At 43.2% G+C, this 26,724-nt stretch overlaps 1 protein-coding gene across 3 annotated transcripts; it reads left to right on the top strand.

Annotated features, from left to right (window-relative positions):
- The first annotated feature begins 700 nt into the window (after positions 1-700).
- On the top strand, positions 701-26,724 carry chrm4.S (cholinergic receptor, muscarinic 4 S homeolog). 3 transcript variants are annotated; one of them, XM_018260223.2, is made up of 2 exons: positions 701-991; positions 23,873-26,724. In XM_018260223.2, exons 1-2 carry the CDS (start codon positions 952-954, stop codon positions 25,366-25,368), a joined length of 1,536 nt encoding a protein of 511 aa, XP_018115712.1. In that variant the 5' UTR covers positions 701-951; the 3' UTR covers positions 25,369-26,724. The 3 variants fall into 3 exon arrangements, with proteins under 3 accessions (XP_018115712.1, XP_018115713.1, XP_041416888.1); XM_018260224.2 differs by lacking the exon at positions 701-991 and adding an exon at positions 1,052-1,981; XM_041560954.1 differs by lacking the exon at positions 701-991 and adding an exon at positions 16,807-20,447.

The following is a 26,724-nucleotide window of genomic DNA, read 5'->3' as shown; positions in this document are numbered from 1 at the left end:
ATGCTTTTCATAGAGATCCTATAGCGATGGCAGCTAAAAGGTTAATGGCAGATGATCGTATTTTGTATCACACACACAGCAATTCGTTAAACAGCTATGGCAGCTAGAGAGTTAATACAAGATCGACTGTCACATCGTTATTATGGCAGCTAGGGGGTTAATAGTTGAGTATTAACTGTCACATAGTTATTATGGCAGCTAGAGGGTTAATAAATGATTGACTGTCACATAGTTATTATGGCAGTTAGAGGGTTAATAATAAATGATTGACTGTCACATAGTTATTATGGCAGCTAGCGGGTTAATAATAAATGATTGACTGTCACATAGTTATTATGGCAGCTAGAGGGTTAATAATAAATGATTGACTGTCATATGGGTATTTTGTCAGCTAGAGGGTTAATAAAAGATTGTCAGCTCTGTGTTACACAGTCACGGCAGGCAGGGGGTTAATAATAATAATAATAGATTGTCAGCTCTGTGTCACAGATTACAGGAAATGAATGTGTGACTCGCTTTGGTCTGTTCCCCAGCGCAGGCAGAGGGCAAGTCCAGAAGTCAGGGGACATTCTAGGAATAAGATCTTTCTCTGCCCCAGCAGCACAAAGGGTCCCACATTCTATTCCTGAGCTGGGGCCCCTCCCTGACTGAGCACCTGCCCCTCCCACTCCCCGGGGCCCCTGTTCAAAGCTGCAGGTTCCGCACTGGCGCCGAACGGGTTAGTCCCTCCCAATCCAGCGGCTCCAGGTGGGAACTGGGTTGGGGACCACGATGCCATTGGTTGGCCGTGCGTGACGTCACGGATGCTTAGCCCCCAGCCGGCCGAGGTGAGGGACAGTCAGTGCGCGGAGCTCGGGGGGACCGGCTGGAAAGAGAAGCGCTTGTGCCGTTATGGACAGTGAGAGCTTCACAGAGGCCACTGCGCTAGGGAACCGCTGAATCCCCCGAGTCATGACTTTCCAGCAAGGGGAGCTCCGCCCGGAACACTCGGGTAAGTTCCTCCCAAACAGTTGCCCCCCGTGTGGGTGTGTCTGGGGCAGGAGAGACACTGATCAGCGCATTGACTAAAGTGTAAGAGTAGGAACATGTGAGAGGCCACTGGTTTGGCTAAAAGTCTCACTGGGCAGCTTATAAAAGAGTTGTTCTCCCAAGTGCCCCTGAGCAGAATTGGGTCCCTCATTGTGGGAGAAGAGGAGGTTTTTTTCAATTAAAAGAAGAAAAACACAAGAAAAAGATAAGTAATAAGTAAAGTACCTCTTGGGTAGAATAGGAGACAGCCTGGGATAGGCATGTGCCCCCTACATGGATTACAAGTCAGGCTGTGTAAGTGGCCCCTAAGAATGTCCCCAATCAGTAGAGGGAATACAGTCTGTATATATGGAAGCAGGTGGGTTGTGATATCCAAGTGTCCCTTGAGTGAGGTGTAAGTTCCCATTAGTAGGGTGCCAGGCAGCCAGTGATATTCAAGTAGTTCACTTGATAACAATTATTAGGCAAACATTTGTTCCTTAAGCAAGTACAGGGCGGTTTGCTAAAGGTGGGTGCCCCAGGGCTGTGTAGGAGGTTTGGAATAAACAGAACATTGGACTTGTCTAGGGGGGTAGTTCTCATGGTTTGGGTAATAGCAGAGAAGAAGCGCTCCTGCACTGGCAAGAAGGTATTTATGAGATGGAAAATGCAATTGGAAAGGGCACAATATTTCTAGGGAAAGGCACAAGAGGCAGGGCTCTCGTATATAGGAGAGGGCATCCAGCAAATAGCTAAGTGTCAGGGCGGATAGAAGGAGCAATTAGACAGCTGGGAAGGGCTGAAAGCAATTAGCAATTAGGCAAGATCCACAGGGTAAAAGTCAGGTGCCGAGATGCCTGCGGGTAGATATTCAGGGGCGTATTGAGCAAGTTGTTCTTACCTCATCTGCCCCAAAGAAAGTATTTACCAGTATTGTGCCGTATCAGTGCGAGAGGATCAGCCATGGTGCAAGGTAAGTACTGGCTTCCCTACCTGTGGACTCAGCTGGCACCGGTGGGTGGTTATTTATCAGCGGAGTTATCTGCAGACGTGGCACAGGAATATTAATAAATATCCAAGGGAAATGGCAATGAATAAAAATGGCAATTAATGGCCAAATTTGCAAATGGCAAATTATTATCTCTGCATGGATTATGAGTGGCAAGTATTGGTGATTTCACTGATTTCCATATGATTATTAATGCCAGTATTGTATAGTGTTGTTGGCACTTTATGTTGGCATGGGGTATCAGGGCATGACGTGTAAGGAAAGTGGGCAGAAAGAATTGGGCTATGGCTTGTGGCACAGGGTTAGTACTAGTCATACAGGGGGCTCAGCCTGTTCCATATTAGCAGTTCTGATGTTCCGGGAGAATTTCATGGAATCAAATTGCCGTGTTTAAAAGCAAATCATCTTTAGTCTGGGGAAAAGGAATTGTTTTACTTGGATGCCAGGGACCAAGCAAAGAGTGTGAGCAGATTGGGCAAGGTCATTTTTGTGCCAATGGGGCGCAGATACAGAGTGCACTTCCTCAGCAAATGTGTTGTTTATGATGGGAAGGAAAGATAAACACATTTATTATAAAGGGAACTTGGGAGGACCTTGTGTAGAGTCAGGGAATTGCAACAAAGGATTCTTAAAGGTCAAGTAAAGTAAAAAAAAAAATGCCAGAGACCCCCTGGTGGCCTCTTCTTTAAAAAATCTGACCAGCCTGGGGTGCTCAGTTTCAGGTGCCATATTTTCCAAGGTTCCTGGCGTTTCTTGCGGCTCCCTGGGCCTGGCACACGTGCAGTATAAAACTGCTTGGGAGCTACCGGACAGATCATGCACCCTATCCAATCAATCATGGGCCAGGGCACCGGGGTGGAAGCAACATCTCAGTGGGCAGTGATTTGAGGTGTGTAAGAATGGAGTGGTGCTTTCCTGGGGATGAATGAATAGGGGTGCATTCTTACAGGGAGACGTGCGTAGGAATGAATTGCAAACTGGAGGGACAAGTATGAAAGAATTTCAGAATGGCAGTTGGTTCAGGAGGAAGAATGAACATGGAGTATACATTGACTCAGTTGGTGGGAAGAGGGAGAGTAAGAGTGTGGGAAGAGATGTGGGAACAGATAGAGTGGAGATGGGAATTAGAAGTAAGCTTTGTGGTCAGCGGTACAAAATGGTATAAAATAGTGATGGGAAATGTGAGATGTTATTGGCATGGAGAGTGCAGTGTGTGGGGCACGGGTGGGGTGGTAAAAGGATTAGAGCTGAAAATGATGAAATAATTACACTTACTGCAAGAGGAACAAGGAGGTACTTTAAGGGCAAAGTATTAGAAGAGTTAGTTTGTGATAAAAGTAGGAATGGAGTGTGTTAGAGGGGGTGTAAGAGAGTATAGGTATGGAGTGTAGGAACGGAGTGTAAGAATGGAGTGTAGGAATTGAGTGTAGACAGGGGTGCTTCGCCAATGAGGCGAGTTGAGGCTGTCGCCTCAGGCAGCAGCGCCCCACTAGGTACCAGGGGCGGCAAAAATGCTGCTCCTGGTACTTTAAGAGCGAATTTCCAGGGGAGGGGGGGCAGCAGCAACTGCTGCTGCCTCAGGCAGTGGAGGGGCCAGGATCGCCCCTGAGTGTAGAAGTGATTGAGTGTATGAATTGAGTGTAGGAACAGAGTGTAAGAATGGGGTGTAGAAGTGATGGTGTGTAGGAATTGAGTGTAAGAATGGAGTGTAAAAGTGATGGAGTGTAGGAATGGAGTGTAGAAGTGATGGAGTTTAGGAATTGAGTGTAGGAATGGAGTATAGAAGTGATGGAGTGTAGAAGTGATGGAGTTTAGGAATGGAGTGTAGAAGTGATGGAGTGTAGGAATGGAGTGTAGAAGTGATGGAGTTTAGGAATGGAGTGTAGAAGTGATGGAGTTTAGGAATGGAGTGTAGAAATGATGGAGTGTAGGAATGGAGGGTAGGAATGGAGTGTAGAAGTGATGGAGTTTAGGAATTGAGTGTAGGAATGGAGTGTAGCAATGGTGTTGATGTGAATGATTTGGATGGGTACAGGGGGTATTTAAATGAGTATGTGCTGTACTGGAGGAAGTGTCACATTATATACAGTGAGGGGCAGTGGGTGCTGACACCCCAAGACCTGAGGGGCAGTGGGTGCTGACACCCCAAGAACATTATATACAGTGAGGGGCAGTGGGTGCTGACACCCCAAGCTCAATATATACAGTGAGGGGCAGTGGGTGCTGACATTCCAAGCACTTTTTATATACAGCAAGGCCCTGGCACCCGCAGAAAATGATCCATTTAATAGCAGTGGGTACTAGCACCCCAGGCACATGTTATATATATAGAGGCAGTGGGTACTAACGGTCCAAGCACAGCAAGCTCATGTACATGTGATTTTGGTTGAGATGACCATTGACAGAATTCCCCGTACTGACTGATTTTAATTGAAGCATTATCTTCTGTTTGATCTGGATCCCTATTAACAATGCTAATCACATTCTTTGTAGTTGTTTTGCTCTTTAAGGGCTATTCCACACGGGGAGATAGCGACGCGTTTGCGTTCGCGGCGACAAAGCGCCGCGACCGGCGCAGGCGACAGTTTTGTATGGGCGCCTATGTAAAAACGCCTGTGCTAACCACACGAGGCGATGCGCTTTTCAACAGTCGCCTGAAAATGCCTCGCCAGGCTTTTTCAGGCGACTGTTGAAAAGCGCATCGCCTCGTGTGGTTAGCACAGGCGTTTTTACATAGGCGCCCATACAAAACTGTCGCCTGCGCCGGTCGCGGCGACTGTCGCGGCGCTTTGTCGCCGCGACCGCAAACGCGTCGCTATCTCCCCGTGTGGACTAGCCCTTAAACTGAACTTGCTTTCTCTGCAATGCCGGACCAGACTATAATTCTAATTACGGTGGGGGGAGAGAAGAGCTTGTCCATTTGGACATTTATCCACCTTAAAAGCGGCTTTGATACGGCCCACTGCTTGTGGGCTTGAATAATGAAGTCCCAGTAGGCCACTCTGTTAATGAACTGGTGTTTAATTAGCTGGGATACCCCAGGGTCCTATTCGCATGGAGCTTACATATTGCTCTGTTTTCTGGAGCTAACTCAAGGCCGGCCATCCTGTGTCCCTTTGGCCATAACTCCCAGACAAGGGTGGACATTAAGCTTGTGCAGTGGGTGCATAGGGACCCTCTATTGTGCTTGGGCTACCCTTGCAAATGATTTTTATACAATGATTATGCTTTAAATACTTAATTCCAGCTCTTCTGCCCCCATTGTTTATGGCGGTGGTTGGGCCCTTATAATATTTCTTCTGCTGTTGGTGTATGAATGTTCATCCTATAGCCTCCAGCCTTTACTGGAAATAACAATAAACAGGGGCTGGAAGGCCACCCATCACCTCGCACTGGAGAAACTCTCTGCATCTAGAAGAAGCTTCCTTTCTCTTGGATGAAGGCCCACAGATTCAGACTGAGGATAAGAGGGGCCATGCTCCTTTCCATGTGTCTGCAGTTCAACCCCCACCTCACCTGCCATTATAATTCGATGCAATAGAACGACAGGATCTTTGTGACTCACCCTCATTGTGTATCTGACAATGTGGCCAGTCCCATGCCCGCTATGTTATCTATAAAGAGGAAACGTGCCCCAGTTTTATAATAAGACCCTGGTACTTAGCAGCGTCGCTTTGCAGGGAATATTCCGGTCATTTGCATTTCTCCAGACCATAATGAAATAGCATTTGTCTCTAATGTGTCTCTGATCCATAGCAACTTGGGTTTGTAATTCCCCACAGTTGCTACTTGGCCCATATTTTCTGAAGGCCACACGGACAAAACTGAATTCTAAGTGTATGCTAGAAAGTGATATGTCACTATGCAAAACTACTGCAGGCTCAATAAACACTATTAATGAAAGGGAGGCATTCTAAAGCATTGTCCTTTAGTAGTGTTTTTGGGGTTCAGCATCCCAAGATGAATATACCTCAAAACTGGCACCAGAATGCCAATGCCAGTCTTTCTTTCCTTCTGTTGACTTGTCCTCTTGGCTCAAGGTTTACACATTTCCACACTCCTGCCTGGTCATCTCAGTTTCCTATAAAGTAGGGGCCTTGCTCACATTGGGGTGCAATGAGAGTCAGAAGAAGACTGTCCCACCATTTGGATCAGATATAGGCAACTGCTGTTGTAGAACTCAAACCAATTAATGCCTGGATAAGGGTGATGAGAACTTTGGTTTAGCAATGACTTCACTTGACCTCACATGTTACATTCTTCAATTATTACCCAGTTGGCCACCTTACCAAGGCAGAACCCAGTAGATGTCTCATGCCCATATTGTTACTAGAAGACAATGTTCTTTGATCACACACCAGACCAAGTGGTCACGCAATGTTTTAATTCGCTGCTATGAGCTCCAGAGATATCAAGTAGGGTTTCAGCAATGGCTGATAGAGGTACCGTGCTTGGGATTCTGGTGGAGATAGTCGTATAAAGCTTAGGAAGGTAGGAATTTATAACACATGGCAAGGTGTTGGGTATAGTGGTAGTCAAGCCACCATGGGGCCTTCCATCCATATGTGTGGTCATTCATTTTTGAGCATACAGTTTCTTTTGGCAAGAGTGTTGTTAAAAGGGTTTATCAAAGGCAATTGTTGTCTATAGATCATTCCTGTTCAGCTGGAGGTTATGGGCCACCAGATATTGTATTTTAATGTGGCTCACAGATTTACCTTTGGATGGATGATTGTCACCCTCAATGGGAAATGCCCTGCCCTTTCTTTAGTATGGTAGCTTCTGGTTGTAGACCTAGACAAATTATCTGGCATTAAATATTCTTGACGCACTGCTACTTGTCCAACCCCATATGTCCACAATCTGTGGTTCTGTACTGTGTCTAGCCTGGTCAGGAGTGAAACTAGAATGCTGAGACTTTTTGGATGCCTGCTGAACTTTGGTCAGGCCACCTTCACATTTCACCAAAACCAGGTCAATGCAGTTAACTTTCCTTGGCATATCCAAAACACTAAATAAGTGTTCACCCTTTACATTTCATCCTAATTGCCCCCCCCCCCTCGGGCTTCCCTTTTACCTTGCACTACATTGGGCCTCCCTAAGGGGGCTCAGCCCAGAGTTGGGGAACCAGTATTGTAAAGTGAGTGGACTTCCATCTTGTGTTTCTGCAGCCTCGACCAATAGGAGGGCCAGAAGTGCTCTTGGCTGCAGACCGGAGGCATAATTTGGTCCATAACCTCATAACCCACAAATGGATCCCATCAGAACAATCACAGGAGAACTCTGGTGAAAAAACTAGTAAGGTGGAACTTGATGGACTTGTGTGTTTCTTCAGCCTTATCTATCTATGGTACAGAGTCCAATGATAATCTATCTATCTATCTATCTATGGGTCCTGGGAAATGTAGGCATTCTGCTGCTCCTGCTGTTGTTGAACTTTAATTTCCAGCACCCCTTGTGGTGATGTCCATTAAAGAGGAGTCATTTTGCATTTTTTAAGCTTTCCTATATGTATTGTATGAGTAATTTAATGAAATCGTTATTTGCTGGTTATGTCTGGGCTGGATTCCGCTACCAAAAATCGGAACAAACCAGATTCTCCCAACTGTGAGTCTGTGCTGCCCCTCTGTGTCATTCGACAATGTGCACTTTTATATTGCCATTATCAAAGGCTGAATCCTTTCTCTTTCCTTTCTTGCCTTTACATGAATTCCTTGCATGTCTTATTGTAGGATTGTACCTTTAAACTCATCGTGCAACGTTCAGTAATATTTTGGTAAATATAAAAGTAAAATAAGTCCCTTCCTCCTTTTTTTCTTCCTTCTTTGATGTTCTAATATGACCCACTGTCATGCCTTGCAATGGATGCATTATGCATTTTCTGCCGTGATCTTTGCGGCATTCCTGGGGTTAATGATGTGCTTATTATCTGTTTTCTGCAGTGTTTTTTTTAGGGCATGTCTGGGGTTAATGGTCTTGATTTTGATGTTTGATGTGCCCCAGGTTCTCCAATTTGACTTTGGCCATGTACATGTGACAACGGCTTTTTCGTTTAGTATTGGTTATTATCCAGCTAGAAGCCTGTTGGGGGTTTGATCACTGTCAGATCCTCCTGTAATAATGGAGTTACTCACGGATGGGGTGGGGTAGAGGGGCTGGTGATAAGAAAGAGATGTGTCTCTTGTTGGGGTCCCTTGTAGTACTTCAATGCAAGCAGTCTGAGCAATACTAATTAGTATAGTTTGATAATATATCTGCTATACTGTATATAGGGCTAGAGTTTCTACAGGTCAGTGGGAGTCCTATAAGCTCCCCCACCTCTGATGTCCAGGGGAAGGTGGGAACCCCATTGTTGGAACATCAGCTGTTGGGAGTTGTTCCTACTGCTCTTTGCCTGTTTGATGTTATTTTTGGCTCAGTGGGCTGTGAGAGACCCCCATGCCCCATAACAGCCTTCAGCTGTCATTCAGCCTTGAGATTTGTAGTTCAACACTCAAGGCTGAAGGTTTATTGCCCTGCCACTGCTTAGCCCAGACCCTCATTCCCTCTCTACTCTTGTAATGTAGAATATGTTTATATGTAGATATTTAGAGAATAATGGAATAGGCTATAGCAGTTTGGTGGTCTCTCCTTAGTGGCAATGAGCAACTGTAGGGGGCTTATTGCGGTTGTGCCTTTAAGATTTCATTACCATCAAGCAATCTCTTGCTAAGGAAGGATAACTCTAGGAACGGACTGAAGGGACAAGATAAGGATGGTGATAAAGACCTTTATTATGTGAATACAGGGGGGGGGATTGAGGGTATAGTATCCCTTTAATAATGTTCGGAATAAGCTGCATTCAAACAAAAAATCATTCAGTGCGACGAGGAGCTTACAATCTAATTAAAACCAGCAAGAGTGTAGTTCTTTTATGACTGGCTCCTCATTATTAGATTGTTGCCTGATTCTTCTTTGCTCAACTTCAATCCTCACCCCCCCACTAATTCTATTTTTCCTTTATTCTGCCCCCCCCCTCTCTTGTCTCTGGATAGCAGAAGGAAGGCCTCATTATAATTTCACATGGAGCGGAGGAACTAAAGCTGTGATAAACAGTCGGCTCGCTGCTAGCACACAGAATGCTTAGTGACATGTACATCTTGGCTAACGAGCAGATAGGACGTTCACATGCACTGGCGAAATTGTGCACCCATATTATACCTTGGTTTATTTTTGGGTGCAGCTGCCCTGACCACTGTGTTTCCAAAGGACAGTAAGGTAACAATGCTGATTGCAGAACCATCTCCTTATTGACTTCTCCAGTATGAGGGCCCCACAATGGATAGCTTTTCCCAGGAACCTCAGGCTCTTACCCTGTTTTAAAGTATAACTCCATTATTGGTTTCCTAGTCACTTTAAGTTAATGACACAAAGGGAGGCATTCAAGTATGTCATGGTCGGAATGCACCTGATGTGCGAAATCTATTCAGTTTTGGACTGGGGTGGCTAAGGCCCACCGGCTCAGCCATAGTGGCCCCCAACTCACAATTCCTTCTGCTGTACTCTGAAAGCCACACTGCTCCCCCCAATGGGTACCTCCAATCTGCAACATGTACTTCCTTGCCACTGCCTGCCAACAGGTCAAGCAGTGGGTCTAGGGTGGCAGAACCCACAACAGATGGTGCCCACCAGGTTTTATGCCAGTGCCCGCTGGCCTAATCCTACGGATCCTTTTCATTTCTTTTACTACACACATAGGGAGCAGTATTTAGGTTTTCTAACCTCATTTTCTCCGCTGAGGGAGAAATGCATCATCTAACGTTCTTAGACATCCTTCAAGAAGACGGGTGAAGAGGGGCAGCTTGACCACCATTGTTTTCCTGATGGCTCTGACAGTCAAGACCCTCTATGTTGCATTAAACTCAATGCACTCAAATGCATGTATTGGGGTCAAAATCCACCTGGCACTGGTAGTGAAGCAAACACCTGTTGTTCCTATAGGACCATGGCATACCATAAAGTTGAATGGCAACATTGGTGTGCCATTAGCCTTAATATGCTCAAATGTGTGTTTCTGGGCCAAACCTGTGAATCAGGCAGTTGCTCTTTAAGACTATGGTAGGTTAAGTGTTGACTGACATTTTTCCACCAGATGCCTACAAATGCTTGGGGTGGAAATCGGCTTTTCATTGACATGCCTATGTAGACTCCTGTGCCACAAGTAACATCACTAAGTACCAATTAGCACAGATGAGATAAGAGGGGCTTATGGATGTACTTTACAGGATATTCATGGTTCCTGTGTGTAATTAAGATATTAGTAGAGTAAAGGTATTATCCATACATTGTTTAGTGATGGACGTCTAACAGACGCCCCTGCCTGATAATGTAGCTATATGGAAGGGCACAGTTGTGCGCAGCGGCAGGGGGGAAATCAGAATTGATTAGCGCCGCAGATTTGCACCCGGGCACAATCACGCTAATCACCGCTGCACAATTAAGTAGCATTTGTTTAGTTAGCACAAGTAATGGTGATTCAAAGTGACACACACACAACCAGCTCACACACATACTGTATATACATATATATGTACTGCCGAGGCACAGCTGTACACAAATCAAAGAGAGGAGATAGCCCTGTAGGTGTCTGCAGTGGACAAATGAGAAAAGATGGTTCCAGAACATAAATAATTATATGGTCTGAAGGGGAAATGAATGGAGCTAATGGACAAACGGAGAAGCAGATGCACAAATACTGCATTTCTATGGTAGTAGTGTTTGTATTATTAATGTCTGGGGTTTCTCTTCTGGTGTGCTTTGGGCTCTTGTATTACCTTGCCTCTCTGGTCCTGTAGCGCAGGGTGCAAAATGCAAAAGGAATTATTTCAGCATTAGGGTCTAATGAGCAGAGAGCAGGGGATGCAAACAGAAGAATCTGTTGACCTCAATTTTTGAGAGGGGACTAAAGGAGCTTAAAATAGAGGTGGGTGGGGATGGAAGTGAATATTGGAAATTAGGAGTCTAATCCAAGTAAATGACTTGTCTGATTGCATTGATTTTGTCTTTGAAATGGTCAGCAAAATGATGGTGATAGTCGACTGAATGGAAAATGGGTGAGATGCAGTCAAGATGAGAAGAAAAGGCATTGGGGGTTGGGGATAGAGACTGTACATCTGGCCAACTTGATTTTCTACCCAACCCAAGCCTGCATGAAAAATTGATGAGCAAAAGGGATCATTGGCCCATACACTGTACAGTAGGCTAATGGCTAGTTCAAGAGAGGCCAACCAGTATCTTCAAGTAGACAACCTAAGGGTACATTTTTATTAGACTGAATGCAGAGTATTAGGTGCAAAGCATAAATGTGTCTATAAGGAAACTCAACATCTAGCATCTGCTTTCGTATCTGTCCATAGTGCAGGCTGCCTTTGAGGAAAACTCTTCTTTATAGGAACCTGCTCCATAGTAAGTCATTTTGGAGGTTAGTAGACCCTCTCCAGAATAGTTTAAGGGAGTTGATGCTAGCATGGCATAAGTATTACCACCAGTCCATAAAGGTGCGCGAGCTATTGCCAGTGATGTCAGGGGGAGGAAGAACTTGGTGAGTGTAGAAGCTCATACATTAGCAGCACAAAGAAAGAGAAGACTTCCAGGGACACAATGGAGATGTTAGGTATGACCTGGAAGTGCTTAAATAGGAACAACTGCCCATATATAATAGAAATACCCCAAGGTTAAGAGGTTATGAAGTAGAGTTTATACTGTGATTGACATATTAGCCCTAGGAAAAGCCCATGGGAAGGTCTCTTGAATAAACCTATAAATGACCTCAATCAATATGTTCACAAATTGGTGACTTGTATTTTCAGTGCAGCTGAGCAAACAATCGCTGACTCTTGGGACTACCATGTTTATGAGTTGACTGAAGGGGGTTGGCGTTCTTTTCTCATTTTCTCCTAGATTAAACATCAAAATAATTGCTCATGATTATCTGACAGCAAGTCCTAAAAGCTTCTCTAATTTTCTTAGAGGCAGTTTTGTGTATGGTGTACAAGAGATTGGCTTCAGATTGTGTCCTATAACAGTAGTCTTTCCTTCGATCTGTGAAATGTCTGTCATGGCCCTTAGATTTTTTTTTGTCCGTGGTGTTCCTCATTGTTCACATGCATTCCAGAACTAAAGAATTAAGGACATGGAGGGGAGCAAGTTTGGAAAGGAGCTTAGGAGCTCAGTATGAACGCCTGCCCCCCCCCCTGCTGCCAAATAGGATTGTATTGCTTGCATTCATGGGTTGTTCAAGACCAAAAGATGATGCATCTTGACTTTAGTTAGATTCATTGCTTTGGGCCATACACTTTAAGAGCATGGCATTGTACTGTATTATGTTTGCTAATTGCATTGATTTATTTATAGTCCTTTATTTGTATAGGGCTGACACATTCATGAATTTCTTGTAAAGAGATTGCGTCCATGTATTCCCCCAAACACATCTGGTGCATGTAATATGCATGTAACAGCATATCCTCTTTTTATAATCCCTCGTTCCTCCAGCCACCCCCGGCCTCTGTCCATCAGCTAAAGGGCATTACTGTGTTAGCATTGGGAATAAGTAGAGCAAAGGTGATGCCTTTATTGTCTCAATGAGTAGATGCAGTGTAGCGCAAGATGGACGGTCTCTTTCCTCAAGCCTTGACATCTCACATGGGACTTAAGTGGTTTTGAAAGCCCTTAACCTACTCAGGCAAGAAATCTATCACCTACACTTCACTTACTCCCTCTGCTTGCGAGGCAGCTTTTAAGGAAGGAGAAGACTTTAGAGTGGACCAAGTCAAGACTTAATCAATGGTAGACACCACATTTGACCCAACGATGGCACAAAGCTAGGGCTTGTGTCTACCTGTGCTTGCCAAGAGCAGCACATTGTGGTTGTTGCAACACTGACACACACCCCACAATGTGTTGTCCCACTGTGCCCATGTGTATGCTGGTGCAAAAACATGGCTGCAACTTCAACACTTGACAGACGAAGGCGAGACATAGGTTTGCTTCTGTTCTTTTACTTGGCCTTTGTCCTGCTCATCTATTTCTCTAACTCCATCTTTTTCACCGGTTATACCTTTTTCTATTCCATTTTTCTTTTTTTGGTCTCTTGAGAGCCCGTAGGACCAATTTCCTAACTCCAGCGCTTGTTCAACAGGTGAATGTGGTTAGCAATACTGTTAGATTCATTAGGCTTTATACTTTAGCCTTCTCTTCATATTTTAATGCTCCCATAGCAACCACTGTCTGTGGTTCTTTGAAATCTTTAGCTTCTTTCTTTACAGGATTGTCTTCCTCCCTGTCTCGCTCTGTCTCGTTTACCTGCTGTTTTACATACTCTACCACCCTCCTCTACCCTCGCTATTATTCTGCCTAGTGCTTTTTTCTACCTCCTTTTACACTGTATTTAATGTTCTTTCAATGATTCTCTCTGTCTCCCTCCTCTCTCTCTCTACCATTTCTTTCTTTGTTTGACTCCTCACTCCATTCTGCCTCTTTTCCTAGTATCTCATCTACTTTCTCTTCTTCATTTAACCCACCTTCCTTTGTTGTCTCACTCCCCCCAACACACACTACTCTGCCCCCTCTGTCTCTCTTCTTTTCCTCATTAAGCCTGTCCAGTCTATCAAGAATAGGAATTAACATTGATCCATCTTGAGCATTTACAATAGTAGAGCCCAGAAGGTGTGATCTCCAGGAGGTCTTGGGCTCCTGAGTAGATCACAATACTAGTACATTCATTATATCAGCCATCATTCACATTGAGAAAGCATGTAAATTGAGAGATAGGTGCTGTTCATGAAATTGTAATTGCTGGTAATGGATTCACTTTCAGCATAATGTAATTAAGGCTACTTTTTCCATGGTGCTGTAGCAGCATTCTGGCAGTTCATGGTAGCTCTTGATAAATACCCTGCTAAAAATAAACCTTTGTTTCGTAATATCAGGGCGGCACCCTTTAGTTACAAAAATGAATGCGTAGTACATGTGCCCATGTTAGTGAATTAAAGCAACTGCTATCTACTCACTTTCAGTATTTCCCTCCAGCTCCACATTTCACTCAACTTTTTTATTTACTCGTTGCCATTCCTCAGCATCACCATCTGCTTGTCTACAAGTCCTCCCTCCTATTCGATTGATTTCCTTTAATCCTTAGTTCTTCGTATCTTTCTATATCTCTCCCTTCTTCCTTATTTCCCTCCCACCTTTTATGTATCCAGTTCTCTCCCTTTATATCCCTCCTCAATGCCTTAGTATCTCCTCTGGTTCCCTCACCACATTAATTCCTTCTGTTGCACCTTTTTCTCTTGATATTTAGTGGCCACACTCTCCTTTATTATTGTCTACCATCTCCTTTAATCCTCCATGCTTTCTATTTTCTCAATCCTTCCCTTATTTTTAGAATTTGGAGGTAAGTTTACTCAAAGGCTCAGTAAAACATACTCTGTAGGTTTGTTTAGGGTCCATCTCAAAAAAGCACCCCAGGGTGAATGTGCGATGTTTGTCTTTAGTAAATACAAAAAAATATCTTTGAAAAGGCAGAAAGAAACAGTCTGCTTTTTTTGATTTTCAGTTATTTTGGGTTCACTGATGACCGCTAGACCTGCCTTATTCCTTGCACTCAATCTCTGTTCTTGATTAATTAGACTCATTGCCCTCAGTATTATTCCTATAAACAGTATCTCAGTTTTACTTCATTCTTTATATATTTGTGTATATATACTGGATATGTATATATAGACTTCTTCCCGGGTCCTCTTCCAGTTTCCACTCTACCATCTGCCTCCAAACTTCTATTTATGCTTCTTTTTCCAGTAATCTTTCTATTTCTTTTTCCCTTTCAAGTCCACTATTTTTCTTCTTTCAGTTTCTTTTTCGTTTCCTTCTGTCCCTCTCACACTCTCCCCTTATCTCCCCCCTTTCATCTTACCATTTCCACTTCTTCTCATGGTCTCTCCATGAGCTAAAGGCTTGACCGCAATGCCCGGGCTTTCCTCTATGTTCTTCAGTTCTGAAAGAATGAAACTGTCAAGCGAGGGGAAAACAATTTCCATCATTCTCTGAGTGTCAGGGAGTGATTAGTGCCATAGGTTTCCCTTGGGTTTTATTCCTCTAAAAGGCGCATCCTCGTCGGTCCCTTGCCAGTCCCTCGGATTTGCATGAGGTTGGGCAGCAGCTGAACGTTAGTGATGGAATGTTGCTTGAGAGCTTTATGCAGTCATTGGATTAAAGTTTTATATCACTTACAACGACAAAACACTTCAGTGCCTCCTCATGTATTCCCACTCTGCCCCTTCCTTACATTATGATAATATGCATGACGCTGACTCATGGGCAGATTTTATAAGGGAAATGGTTAAATGGATGTCATATTATTTATTATGAAACAGGCGTAAATTCTGCTGCTGTTGCTCAACGTTGGGTCATTACTTACTGTTTTCATTTGAAACATCTATAAAACATGAATGTTCCTCTGTAGGAGCGAGTGTTTGAAAAGCAGTGTTGGGTTGAACATCAGGCTAATTCTAGAAAAAGGACTGATATAAGCATATGAACAAATGTATAAACACACTGCTTGGATTTTTTTTTTCCCTCTTCTTCTGTTCCTGGAATATGCCATAATGCTTACAACTTTTTGCTTCAATGGCAGAAATCATCTATCTTTTCCTCGATTTCTGTATACATATACATTCAGTATGTATAGATTGATTGTGAGCTATCCATTCCCTTGTATACCCTGGGGGTTAGCCAACACTATCCTAGAAATATAAGGCCCATCTTAAAATCACTTTTGGTATAAATATTACACAGATATAGATAACTACAATATCCCAACACTTATTCCTCAAGCTGAGATGTGTGAATTCAGTTATACCAGGAATTCTTTACCAAGTCTCAGTGCTGTTTTAGAGTGAGTCTCAACAATACCCTTTTATACTGTGAAATTTTTCCTACAATGAGAAATATAAATAAGATCTGCAGATATGCGTGTTCACCCAGAAAACCTTAGACTGTGGGTCCACTTTCCAAACTATTATTCCTCCCCTCTTCATTCAACCACTTTATTCTCCTACTCTTTTATCTCTACATACTATACTCTATTCTTCCATTATTAAGCCCCTTAAAGAAATAGGGAATGACCATGAAATAGGTCAAATGGTTAGAAGCAAGAGGCCCACTGACACCTGGACCTGAGTTTTCCTTGTATCCCGGTGGGCCAGTCTGACACTATGTTCACCATATCTTCTTAACTCACAGTGAAGCTGATGCCCAGAACGAATCTTCTATAGATATGGATGTCCACATTATCCATACACATGGCATTTATGGAACCATTAGGCTCATGCCCAGATCTAATCATCTGTAGATATGGATCTCCACCAGAACCCAATGCATGCCAGTTATTGGTTTATGAAACTGATGCCCAGAAATAATTATGGGTTCCTTGAGGTAAGGGTTAGAACCCCCCGCGTTCTACCGTGTGCCATGATCTCTGTATGGGCCGGGTTCTTTTATAAGAACATATCGACGGATATGTATATCCATCACATCATGACCCACATCTCAGTGGGTCATGAAGCTGATGCCCAGAACTATTGTTCTACAGATATGGATGTCCATCACATCCCAACACATGGCAGTTACTGCAGCATTAGACTGTTGCCCAGATCTAATCTTCTGTAGATATGGATATCCACCACAACCCAATGCATGCCGGTTCCTTGAGGGTTCCTGCATTCTACCTTGTGCCATGATCTCCGTATGGGCTTGGCTTCTTTTATAAGATCATATGGACAGATATATATATATATATATATATCATATCCTAACACATCTCAGTTATTGGTACATGAAGCTGATCATCTACAGATATGTTCTAAAGAACTAATCGTCTACAGATATGGATGTTCACCACTTTCCAATTATTGGATCATTAAGCTAATGCCCAAAACGAATCTTTTGTAGATATGGATATCCACCACATTCCAACACATACCAGTTAGTCCATGAAACTGATGCCCGGAGCTAATCTGGGTTTCTGTGATCTGTGTATGGGCTGGGCCTTCAACATAAGGTTCCTTCCAACTTCCGTCCCTGTGGGCTTTATTAATAAACGTTACATACATTGACGGATAACTTCAGGATGTGCCCTTCTTTTAAACTCATGCGAGAGGAATAAAAACCCTTTGAAGAGCAAATCCCCAAGTGTTTCATTATTCAGTTTGGCTAATATGTGCGCATTCAGAGATATTATTTTTTTTAAATTAAGCCAAAATGTTGATTTTCTTATTGTATAAAGTGACGGTGATCATGCGGACTGATGTATAGAAAGACCTCACTGTATGTAGAAATGGCAACATCTACTGCGACTATGACTGCTATGGAAGGTAACAATACACTTAAAATATTGTAGTCAGCGTCGATAAAATTATCGTTATTATGTATTTATCTGTATTTTGCATCTTCATATATTTTATCTGGCTTTTGCATTTAATAACTACCCTTTTCCTCCTCTTTCTGACATGCACACCGTATGACATTTAGAACAGTATCTTATCGCTAGGGTCACTGACCCCCGCAAGGACAGATTTAAATGCTAGGCGTGGGAGAGCAGCATAAAAAAAATAATTTAAAAAGCCACAAAGAAAACAATGAGGCCCAGAAATAAAGTGATTGAGATACCATGTGAAACATAATAAAAGCTCATTTTAGACAGTATGGGGGGAATGTACTTTTGCTGTATTAAAGGAGATCATGAAGACCTACTATGAACAGCAAAGAAACCAATATTTGGGTAACCCATAGGTTTGCGATTCGTGGTTGGTAGGGTTATCACCTGACTAGTATTTTACTGCCTCAGTGGGCCAAAGGGCAGAAGTATTTCCAGAATAAACCAATGCAAATAGGGTCACTGTCTTGGGTCCTGCAGAGCTACAGTTGTAGGTAGAAAGGGTAGGTGATCACAGGCTTACCAGACCAATATGATGTCGGTAGGACAAGATGGCAGCAGTAACACAGCAACTGGCAGCTCAGAATGGACGGTACTGAGTTAAACACAGACCGAAGGGGTCACAGGTTGGATAGTAGCTGCCATGGTCTGGTCCTGATCTCTTCCCTTGCTCCTAGAGATCTAGAAACAGGATTTATGAGGATCCTCTTTCACATCATACAGTAAATTAAGTTTTGGCTACCTACTTTGGAGAGCTGGGAATGGAAAAGAGATCTTTGGAATGGCCACAAATGCCCAAATCGAAGGTGGAAAACTTTTATGAGCAATGTACTGCTCAATGCCGGCAACTGCACTGGTGACTGGGTGGGAGACCTCAGGAGAGGACTACAAGAACCCAACATCAAAGGCCCACTCTCATAACTATTAGATGTAGACATGTGCCAAACAAGCTTGTAGTGGAAATGAGAATTGGCTGATAGAAGTTGTCTTTGGCTGTGGTCCAAGAGGAGATAAATTGGAAGGTCAGTCTACCCTCCCCCTGCCTTTTGACATACTTGAACCATCCTGCTCAGGGGGCACTGGTGCCGCCATTTCTTTATGTTCTGTGCAACATGGTAGCCATTTTGTATTGCTGGTTACTAAGCATTTAAGGACATATTACTAAGCCTTTGAGGACATGGTAGCAGAGCTTCTGGAATGAAATATGTTCTGCATTGTTCCTTAAGGATCATGTGCTCTATTGCGTTCATTGGATGTTAAGAAAAGAAGATGGAGTCCCACTTAGTACTGGAGAAAGTTGGTCAACCTTTCAAATTAATGACCAACACAGTGCACAGAATAAAGTCCACGGTAACACATATATGTTATAATGAATGAAATTGTTCCCAGCATGCCACTGGAAAGCTAATTATGGGTAAAATGTATTGAAGCAGATATGTTTCATTAACATGATGTGCTCGTTCAGTGAGCTAACACAATTAGCATAATGCGAGCTTGAGGTTAACGAATACTGGCGTGATTACATTAGGGACTTTTAGTATATTCTATACCTATGAGTCCTAATTTGCTCTGCCGTCTTTACACGTTGAAAAGGAAATTATCTCTGACTGCCAGTAGCGGGATAATCATGAGGGGGCTAAGCTGCCTCCGGAGCTGCTTTTCTGTTTTGGGTAAACAGACCTTGCGGGTTCTAGTTTTTTAAATAAAGCAACACTGGCTGAGCCTATTTTTCTTTTTTTGTGAGCAATGGTCATGGAAGGTCCCATTTTTTAGCTGTAATGCACTGGGATAACCAGTAGATGGAACCAGTACTGATTCCAGCTTCTCTAGCTAATTGCAAACATTCTATAATCTAAGGCCTGCTCATCCCCATGAATAAAGTTCAGCTTGGTTCAGCCCACAACCAGGAAGTAAATCAAGGAGGCAGTGGCAGAAAGGAGGTAAGTACTGCAGTCAGCTTTGGACCATTTACCCACATAGGTTCTCCAATGGCTGAGGGTGCGGGTTCAGTTGATCCCAGTTGAAAAAAAGAAGACTTTAATTTTCCTTTAATCTGTGCCAGCGTATGAAACAAACAAGGACAGTGATTGTGTTTCTTCCGTATGTGGAAATATTCTGCTTGCTATGGGTACCATTAATCTTTTTGTGCTCTGGAGATACAGTTGGCAGCACCTACGGGATTTGCTGTGCTTTCCATCAATTCCATTTTCAGGGTTGAACCTGGTGGCCGAGTAAGTTATTTCTTACCCAAATGAATTTTCTTGCAGCTTTCCTGCAGGATGAGCTCTGGATTAGAGAAATATTTGCTTTTAGTTAGTCCCTTTTTCCCGTTGCTCTTCATATTCTTCCCGTGAAACCCAATTGTGGATTTGTGATCATTTGGGAGTCGCATCTATTTTTAGCCTCTGTTTGGATCTTGCATCTTGACAGGCTGGGCATTTGGAAAGCAACAGACATAATGCAGACTCTACGACTGTTTAATGCATCCAACAAGGGGCACTAATGCTCGTTTCCATGGGATCATTGCACGTTTGCATAATCTAGGAATGGCTCTTTTCTAAACTGAAGCAGATCTCTCCACTCCTGAGTGAATTGCAGAGACCTATGTATGCCCCTTAAATACAGAGCTGGCTGTGATAGGTTCTGACCTGGCCCCTTGTAAAGCCAGACACATTGATAAAATGAGTGTACCCCAGAAATATATTGCTGCCTGGAATGTATTTATGATGGGTGGGTAGAGGGAGACACGTAGGGTTCAATCCTCCATCCCACTAACCATTTTTTAAGTTGATCATCATTCAGATGTGAAAGTCATAGAGTGACGTTGGCCGCAGTCCACAATGGAGCCTTGTCGGAGTCTAGATAGGGCTGCCTAGCAACCACGGCGATCTGCTTTGGACCTAACTCTGGAATTCCAATCCAGCACTGAGTGCAACCAGACCCCATAGAAGTTCAACGCAGGTGATAAAAGTCGCTTTCTAGTCAATGTCCCACCTACTTCTGTGCAACAATATTTGTGAGCCAATGTGAATAAGCTCCATCCAATATTTCTGTAAGATCGGGAAGAATATTAAAGAACATTAGCACTTATTTGCTTCATTAATAGTGAGTTGCTAAGGGTACATCTGCGGGTTCCCACTAGGCCCCCTTTTGTGTTTCATATAAAATTACAATGCTGAAAATTTAATTTCCCATGGATTTAGTCAAAGGTTCCCTAAACCTATGAACAATATTTTTGAATCAGGATGCAAATAAACCGTGTCCCATTCAAATCACATAGGTTTTGGTGACCTTTGATTAAATTAACTGGAGCTTAGCTTTTCAGTATAGCATGTAAACCAGACTGTACACGGGACCAGGTGGGAACCCCTAGCTGTACCCTTATCAACTCAATGTTAATGAAGCAAATGTGGTTGTTAATACTTGTGGCCCTGATACAAGTAAGCTCTGTGCTCTATTCCTGTAAGAGTAGGAAGCATATGAACGTATTTGCTTTATTAATAGTGGGTTTCTAAGGGTACGGCTATGGGTTCCCACCTGGCCCCTTGTAAAGGCCAGGCCTATATATACAATTACAATGCTGAAAGGCTAATTACCATACAGTATGAATCTTCCTGAAAATGAACTGCTGATCAGACATGCCAGATGGGCCGTTAATACCGGTGCTGTTTTACAGACAGTTGTTTCTTGGTTGGAGAGCTCTGTCGTGTTTGCAGATTTTTTAGCAAAATTCCATGGGATTCCGCCCAGTTTCCCAGCGGGTTCCACTTCCCAAGAGTGCAGTTTGGTTTGCATGTATAATCTTTCCTAGGGAAGGGCAGAACATCCATCAAGAAGAAAAGAGGATACTCGTATTTCCATAATGGAGTTATCTGTCAGAATTACTCTTTTTCCGCCTATTTTTTTTTTTTTTTTTTTACATTTATGATCTAAAAAAAAGATGAAGAAGAATCAAAGCTCTTCATGAATGGGTGACACCGGCAGAGATCTCGGTGTCACAATAATGCTGGGTTGCAGGAATTCTTCCCCCTTAATGTCTCATTATTACCATGTAATTTCTTTAAAGTTCAAGAGATGCCTCCTTGTATCATTGTGGGAATGGAGGCCGGCTGAGCGATGCTTGGATTGTATACGTTAGATTAACCACTCCAGCACCGAGAGGTCATATTTTTTATTATTTGTGTTTTTTGAGTTATTTATTCAGAAGCTCTCTAGTTTGCAGTTTCAGCCATCTAATTGCTAGGGTCCAAATTACCCTAGCGACCATGCACTGATTTGAGTAAGAGACTGGAATATGAATAGGAGAGGCCTGAATAGAAAGATGAGTAATAAAAAGTGCAACACCAATACAAAGAGTCAAAAGAAGAAGGCAAATAATTCAAAAACTATGAAAAATAAATAATGAAGGGCAATGGAAAAGTTGTTTAGAATTAGCCATTCTATAACATACTTAAAGTTACCTTAAAGGGATACTGTCATGGGAAAAAAAAACTTTTTCAAAATGAATCAGTTAATAGTGCTGCTCCAGCAGAATTCTGCACTGAAATCCATTTCTCAAAAGCGCAAACAGATTTTTTTATATTCAATTTTGAAATCTGACATGGGGCTAGACATATTGTCAATTTCCCAGCTGCCCCAAGTCATGTGACTTGTGCTCTGATAAACTTCAATCACTATTTACTGCTGTACTGCAAGTTGGAGTGATATCACCCCCTCCCTTTTCCCCCCCAGCAGCCAAACAAAAGAACAATGGGAAGGTAACCAGATAGCAGCTCCCTAACACAAGATAACAGCTGCCTGGTAGATCTAAGAACAACACTCAATAGTAAAAACCCATGTCCCACTGAGACACATTCAGTTACATTGAGAAGGAAAAACAGCAGCCTGCCAGAAAGCAGTTCTCTCCTAAAGTGCAGGCACAAGTCACATGACTTGGGGCAGCTGGGAAATTGACAAAATGTCTAGCCCCATGTCAGATTTCAAAATTAAATATAAAAAAATCTGTTTGCTCTTTTGAGAAATGGATTTCAGTGCAGAATTCTGCTGGAGTAGCACTATTAACTGATGCGTTTTGAAAAAAACATGTTTTCCGGTAACAGGATCCCTTTAAATATGAAAGGGGGTCAACATCAGGCAGCAGCACCCACTGGATCGCCCCTGGCTGATTCCCACTTAGTTCTCTATGGGAAAATAAATGCAAAGTAACCCTTTCAATCCCCCCCAGGTTTTGGCCCATGTTAGGAGTATCACAGAGCAACACTATTTAGGGCATTGCTAATTTTCTTTATTGTTTTAGCAGATTGTATGAAACCAAATTAAAGGCTTTGGTTGATGCCTGAATTATCTATCTATGGCATCAGGCTGCTCAGTAGCTGCCAGCAATATTTCATTTTCTAGGAATTCAAACTGTGAATGGAATCAGGGTGACATCTGCTGGTAAGGAGGGGAACTCACCGCTCATCTAATTTGTACCATTGACATAGGACAGAAGGTGAATTGTGTTTAGGGAGGCCAATTAAAGACATTTTAAAAACAAATTTCTTCATAGTATCTCAGGGTCAATTCCATATGTAATGCCCCAGAAGACATGGCAGGGTAAATACAGAGCCAATTCCATGTATAAAACCCCAGAACAAAAAGTAGGATAAATACAGTGCCAGTTGCACATATAATACCCAAGAACAAATAGCAGGGAAAATACAGTGCCAATTCCATGTGGAATACCCCAGAAGACATGGCAGAATAAATACAGTGCCAATTCCATGTATAAAACCTCAGAAGACATGGCAGTATAAATGCAGTGCCAATTCCATGTATAAAATCTCAGAACAAAAAGCAGGATAAATACAGTGCCAATTTCATATATAATACCCCATGGCAGGATAAATACAGTGGCAATTCCATGTAAATTACCCCAGAACACATGGCAGTATATATTGTATACAGTGCCAATTCCATATATAATGAAATTATGTTGGCACTCTATTTATACTACTGTGTATCTGCCAATTAGATGCCTCTTTAGCATAGGTAGATATTAGCTTAAAAATGCTAAGTCTCCCCAAACCAACACCAAAATATTTCCTGTGATAAACAGGATGGAGATATTATACAAGTGGTTGCCACTCTATTTATTCTGCCATGTGTTCTGGGGGACATTATGCATGATACTGGCAACACATTTATCGTATGTGTTCTGTGATATTCTCCATAGATCTTGCACTACATTTATCCTGCAATGTTTTCTGGAAGTGGAAGAGTTTTTTTTTTCAAATGCAACTCCTGCCATGTGTTCTGGGAATTGGCCTTAGCCACCACATTAAGTTTTGTCCATGCTTGTGATGATGATGTGAGCTCAAAACCTAATCCTATATCTTTCTCTCTAGATTTATTCTACAACCTCTCTGTCCCCTACTGGCCCTCAGCGATGGAAAACGACACTTGGGAAAATGAGTCAAGTGCCAGCAACCATAGCATTGATGAAACCATCGTGGAAATTCCTGGAAAGTACCAAACAATGGAAATGATCTTCATCGCCACCGTTACTGGTTCTCTCAGTTTGGTCACGGTGGTGGGCAACATCCTGGTCATGCTCTCCATTAAAGTCAACAGGCAGCTACAGACAGTCAACAATTATTTCCTCTTTAGCCTGGCCTGCGCTGACCTTATCATCGGTGTGTTCTCCATGAATCTCTACTCTCTCTACATTATAAAGGGTTACTGGCCGCTCGGACCTATTGTGTGTGACCTGTGGCTGGCTCTGGACTATGTGGTGAGCAATGCTTCTGTAATGAACCTCCTCATTATTAGTTTTGATAGGTACTTCTGTGTTACCAAACCACTGACTTACCCAGCAAGAAGAACCACTAAGATGGCAGGGCTAATGATTGCAGCCGCCTGGCTTCTCTCCTTTGTGCTCTGGGCCCCTGCTATTCTCTTCTGGCAGTTCATTGTAGGACAGAGGACAGTGCCAAGTGGGGAATGTTATATCCAGTTTCTTAGCAACCCGGCAGTCACTTTTGGCACAGCCATCGCTGCCTTCTATCTTCCGGTGGTCATTATGACTATACTCTACATCCACATCTCTCTGGCCAGCAGGAGCAGGGTCCGCAGGCACTGTCCGGAAACCCGTCAGGAGAAAAAAAAGCCAATTAGCTCTATGAAGAGCCTTCTAATTAAGCAAACAAAGAACATTCCCAAACAAGACGCTGGAGACAAGGTGGTTGAAAAAAAGAACGGGGTGAGCAATGGCAAGATTGAGAAATCAATGACCAACCTCCAGACAGCTGAAGAAAAGGAGACTTCAAATGAATCCAGCTCGGCCAGCCTATCTCACAACCCTCCAGAGAAGCAGCCTTTAAGTGAGGCCTCTTCAGGGGTTGTCCTGGCCCCAACCCAGAGCATGCCACCACTGCCAGCAAAAGCGAATACCGCTTCAAAGTGGTCAAAGATCAAGATCGTCACCAAGCAGACAGGCAATGAGTGTGTGACAGCTATTGAGATTGTTCCAGAATGTGCCATTCCTTTGCCTGAACAGGCCAACAACAGGCCAGTCAACGTCGCAAGAAAGTTTGCCAGCATCGCCCGCAACCAGGTCAGAAAAAAGAGGCAGATGGCAGCCAGAGAGAAGAAGGTAACCAGGACCATCTTTGCTATCCTACTGGCCTTCATCATTACCTGGACACCGTACAATGTCATGGTCTTGATCAACACCTTCTGCCAGACTTGCATCCCAGAAACAGTTTGGTACATTGGGTATTGGCTCTGCTATGTCAACAGCACCATAAACCCAGCCTGCTATGCCCTTTGCAATGCCACCTTCAAGAAGACTTTCAAACACCTCCTCATGTGTCAGTACAAAAGCATTGGCACAGCCAGATAGGCAACATAGACTTTTCTATGAGTTTGCTGACCTGTTGGCAAGAAGCAGGTATTTCAGAAGCCTTGAGCATGATACGCCCGGCGAGCAAGTCTTCTGAAATGCCCCAGTGCCGACAGAGGCCGGTGCCAGAGATTCCAACGGAAGGAATTTGCACTAGTAATGAGCTGGCAGTTAGGCAGATGGGAAGTTGCAATTGTACAGTCAAGTACCCGGGATAAAGACATGTACAAAGTCAAGACAAACTGATTGTGTGCCACACTGAGGAGGGCAGTGGGCAACAACCAAGCACCTTGTGGTTTACAAATTCTTCAGTCTGAGGCTCTCCGGCAGATTTTCAAATTCCGTTACCCAATAGACTTAGTCTGGGTGGGGCTGAATTGAACAGTGGCCAAGTATCCCCTTCTACCTTTACATGGAGCTTTGGTTTCTTGCAGACACTAATGAGCTGTTGTCTCAACTCACTGTGACGAATGGTTTATTAAATCAACTGTACGCTCCCTATAAAGGGGTACTTTCAAAATACATGCCACCCCCCTTTTTATCATCCCATCCTTCCTTTTGTTTCTTTACAAAGGCTTCAGTTCTCTATGTTGTTTTGCCTGCTTTGCTTCAGCTCTGCTTTCCTATACCTGGTACAATACCCTTGGCATCTGCTGCCCTCTAGCTGCAGGTTGTAGAATTGCAGAAATGCGCACCAGTAGCCACCACAGCCAGTCTGCCCAGTAGCCACCACATTCCAGCAGCCTACAATGGAGGGAGCTCTACAGAAAGCCTACAGAGTGCCAATCAAGTGTGGAGCCAAAGACAGGCCAGAGAGTCTGGACTCCAGAAGGATTTTACTTGACTACCAGCTTGGGTAACAGTTTGGGTAACTGGCAGAATCCTCCTGTGCATGGCAGGACTACCCACAGGTTTCACAGTTTCTATACTAAACCAGTCATCCCTTATTATCTGTTTCCTTCTTGCTGGATAAGCACTTTTCGGATGATTCCTCATTATTATTATTGTTATTATTATTATTATTATTCCATAGGGATGTGGTGTGGTTGGACTGGGTGGTGGGTAATTTCTCGTCTGATTCCCTTTTTCACTTTCAACTGTAATGGAAATACAGTGAGGGGAATTGGCAGTTGTACAAACAATTCATTTCCTCTCAGCATTGCTCTATATAAATAATTAAGTAGGGGCTGCCATAATGCTTATATAGTCTGATTTAGTGTGGTTTAATACAGGAGCACCATTTCAACTACAGGTATGGGACCTGTTATCCAGAATGCTTGGGACCTGGGGTTTTCCGGATAATGGATCTTTCTGAAATTTGGATCTTCATACCTTAAGTCTACTAGAAAATAATGT

This window comes from Xenopus laevis, chromosome 4S (genome assembly GCF_017654675.1).
Source record: "Xenopus laevis strain J_2021 chromosome 4S, Xenopus_laevis_v10.1, whole genome shotgun sequence".
Lineage (NCBI taxonomy): Eukaryota > Metazoa > Chordata > Amphibia > Anura > Pipidae > Xenopus > Xenopus laevis.
This window is presented reverse-complemented; position numbering and strand designations above follow the sequence as displayed.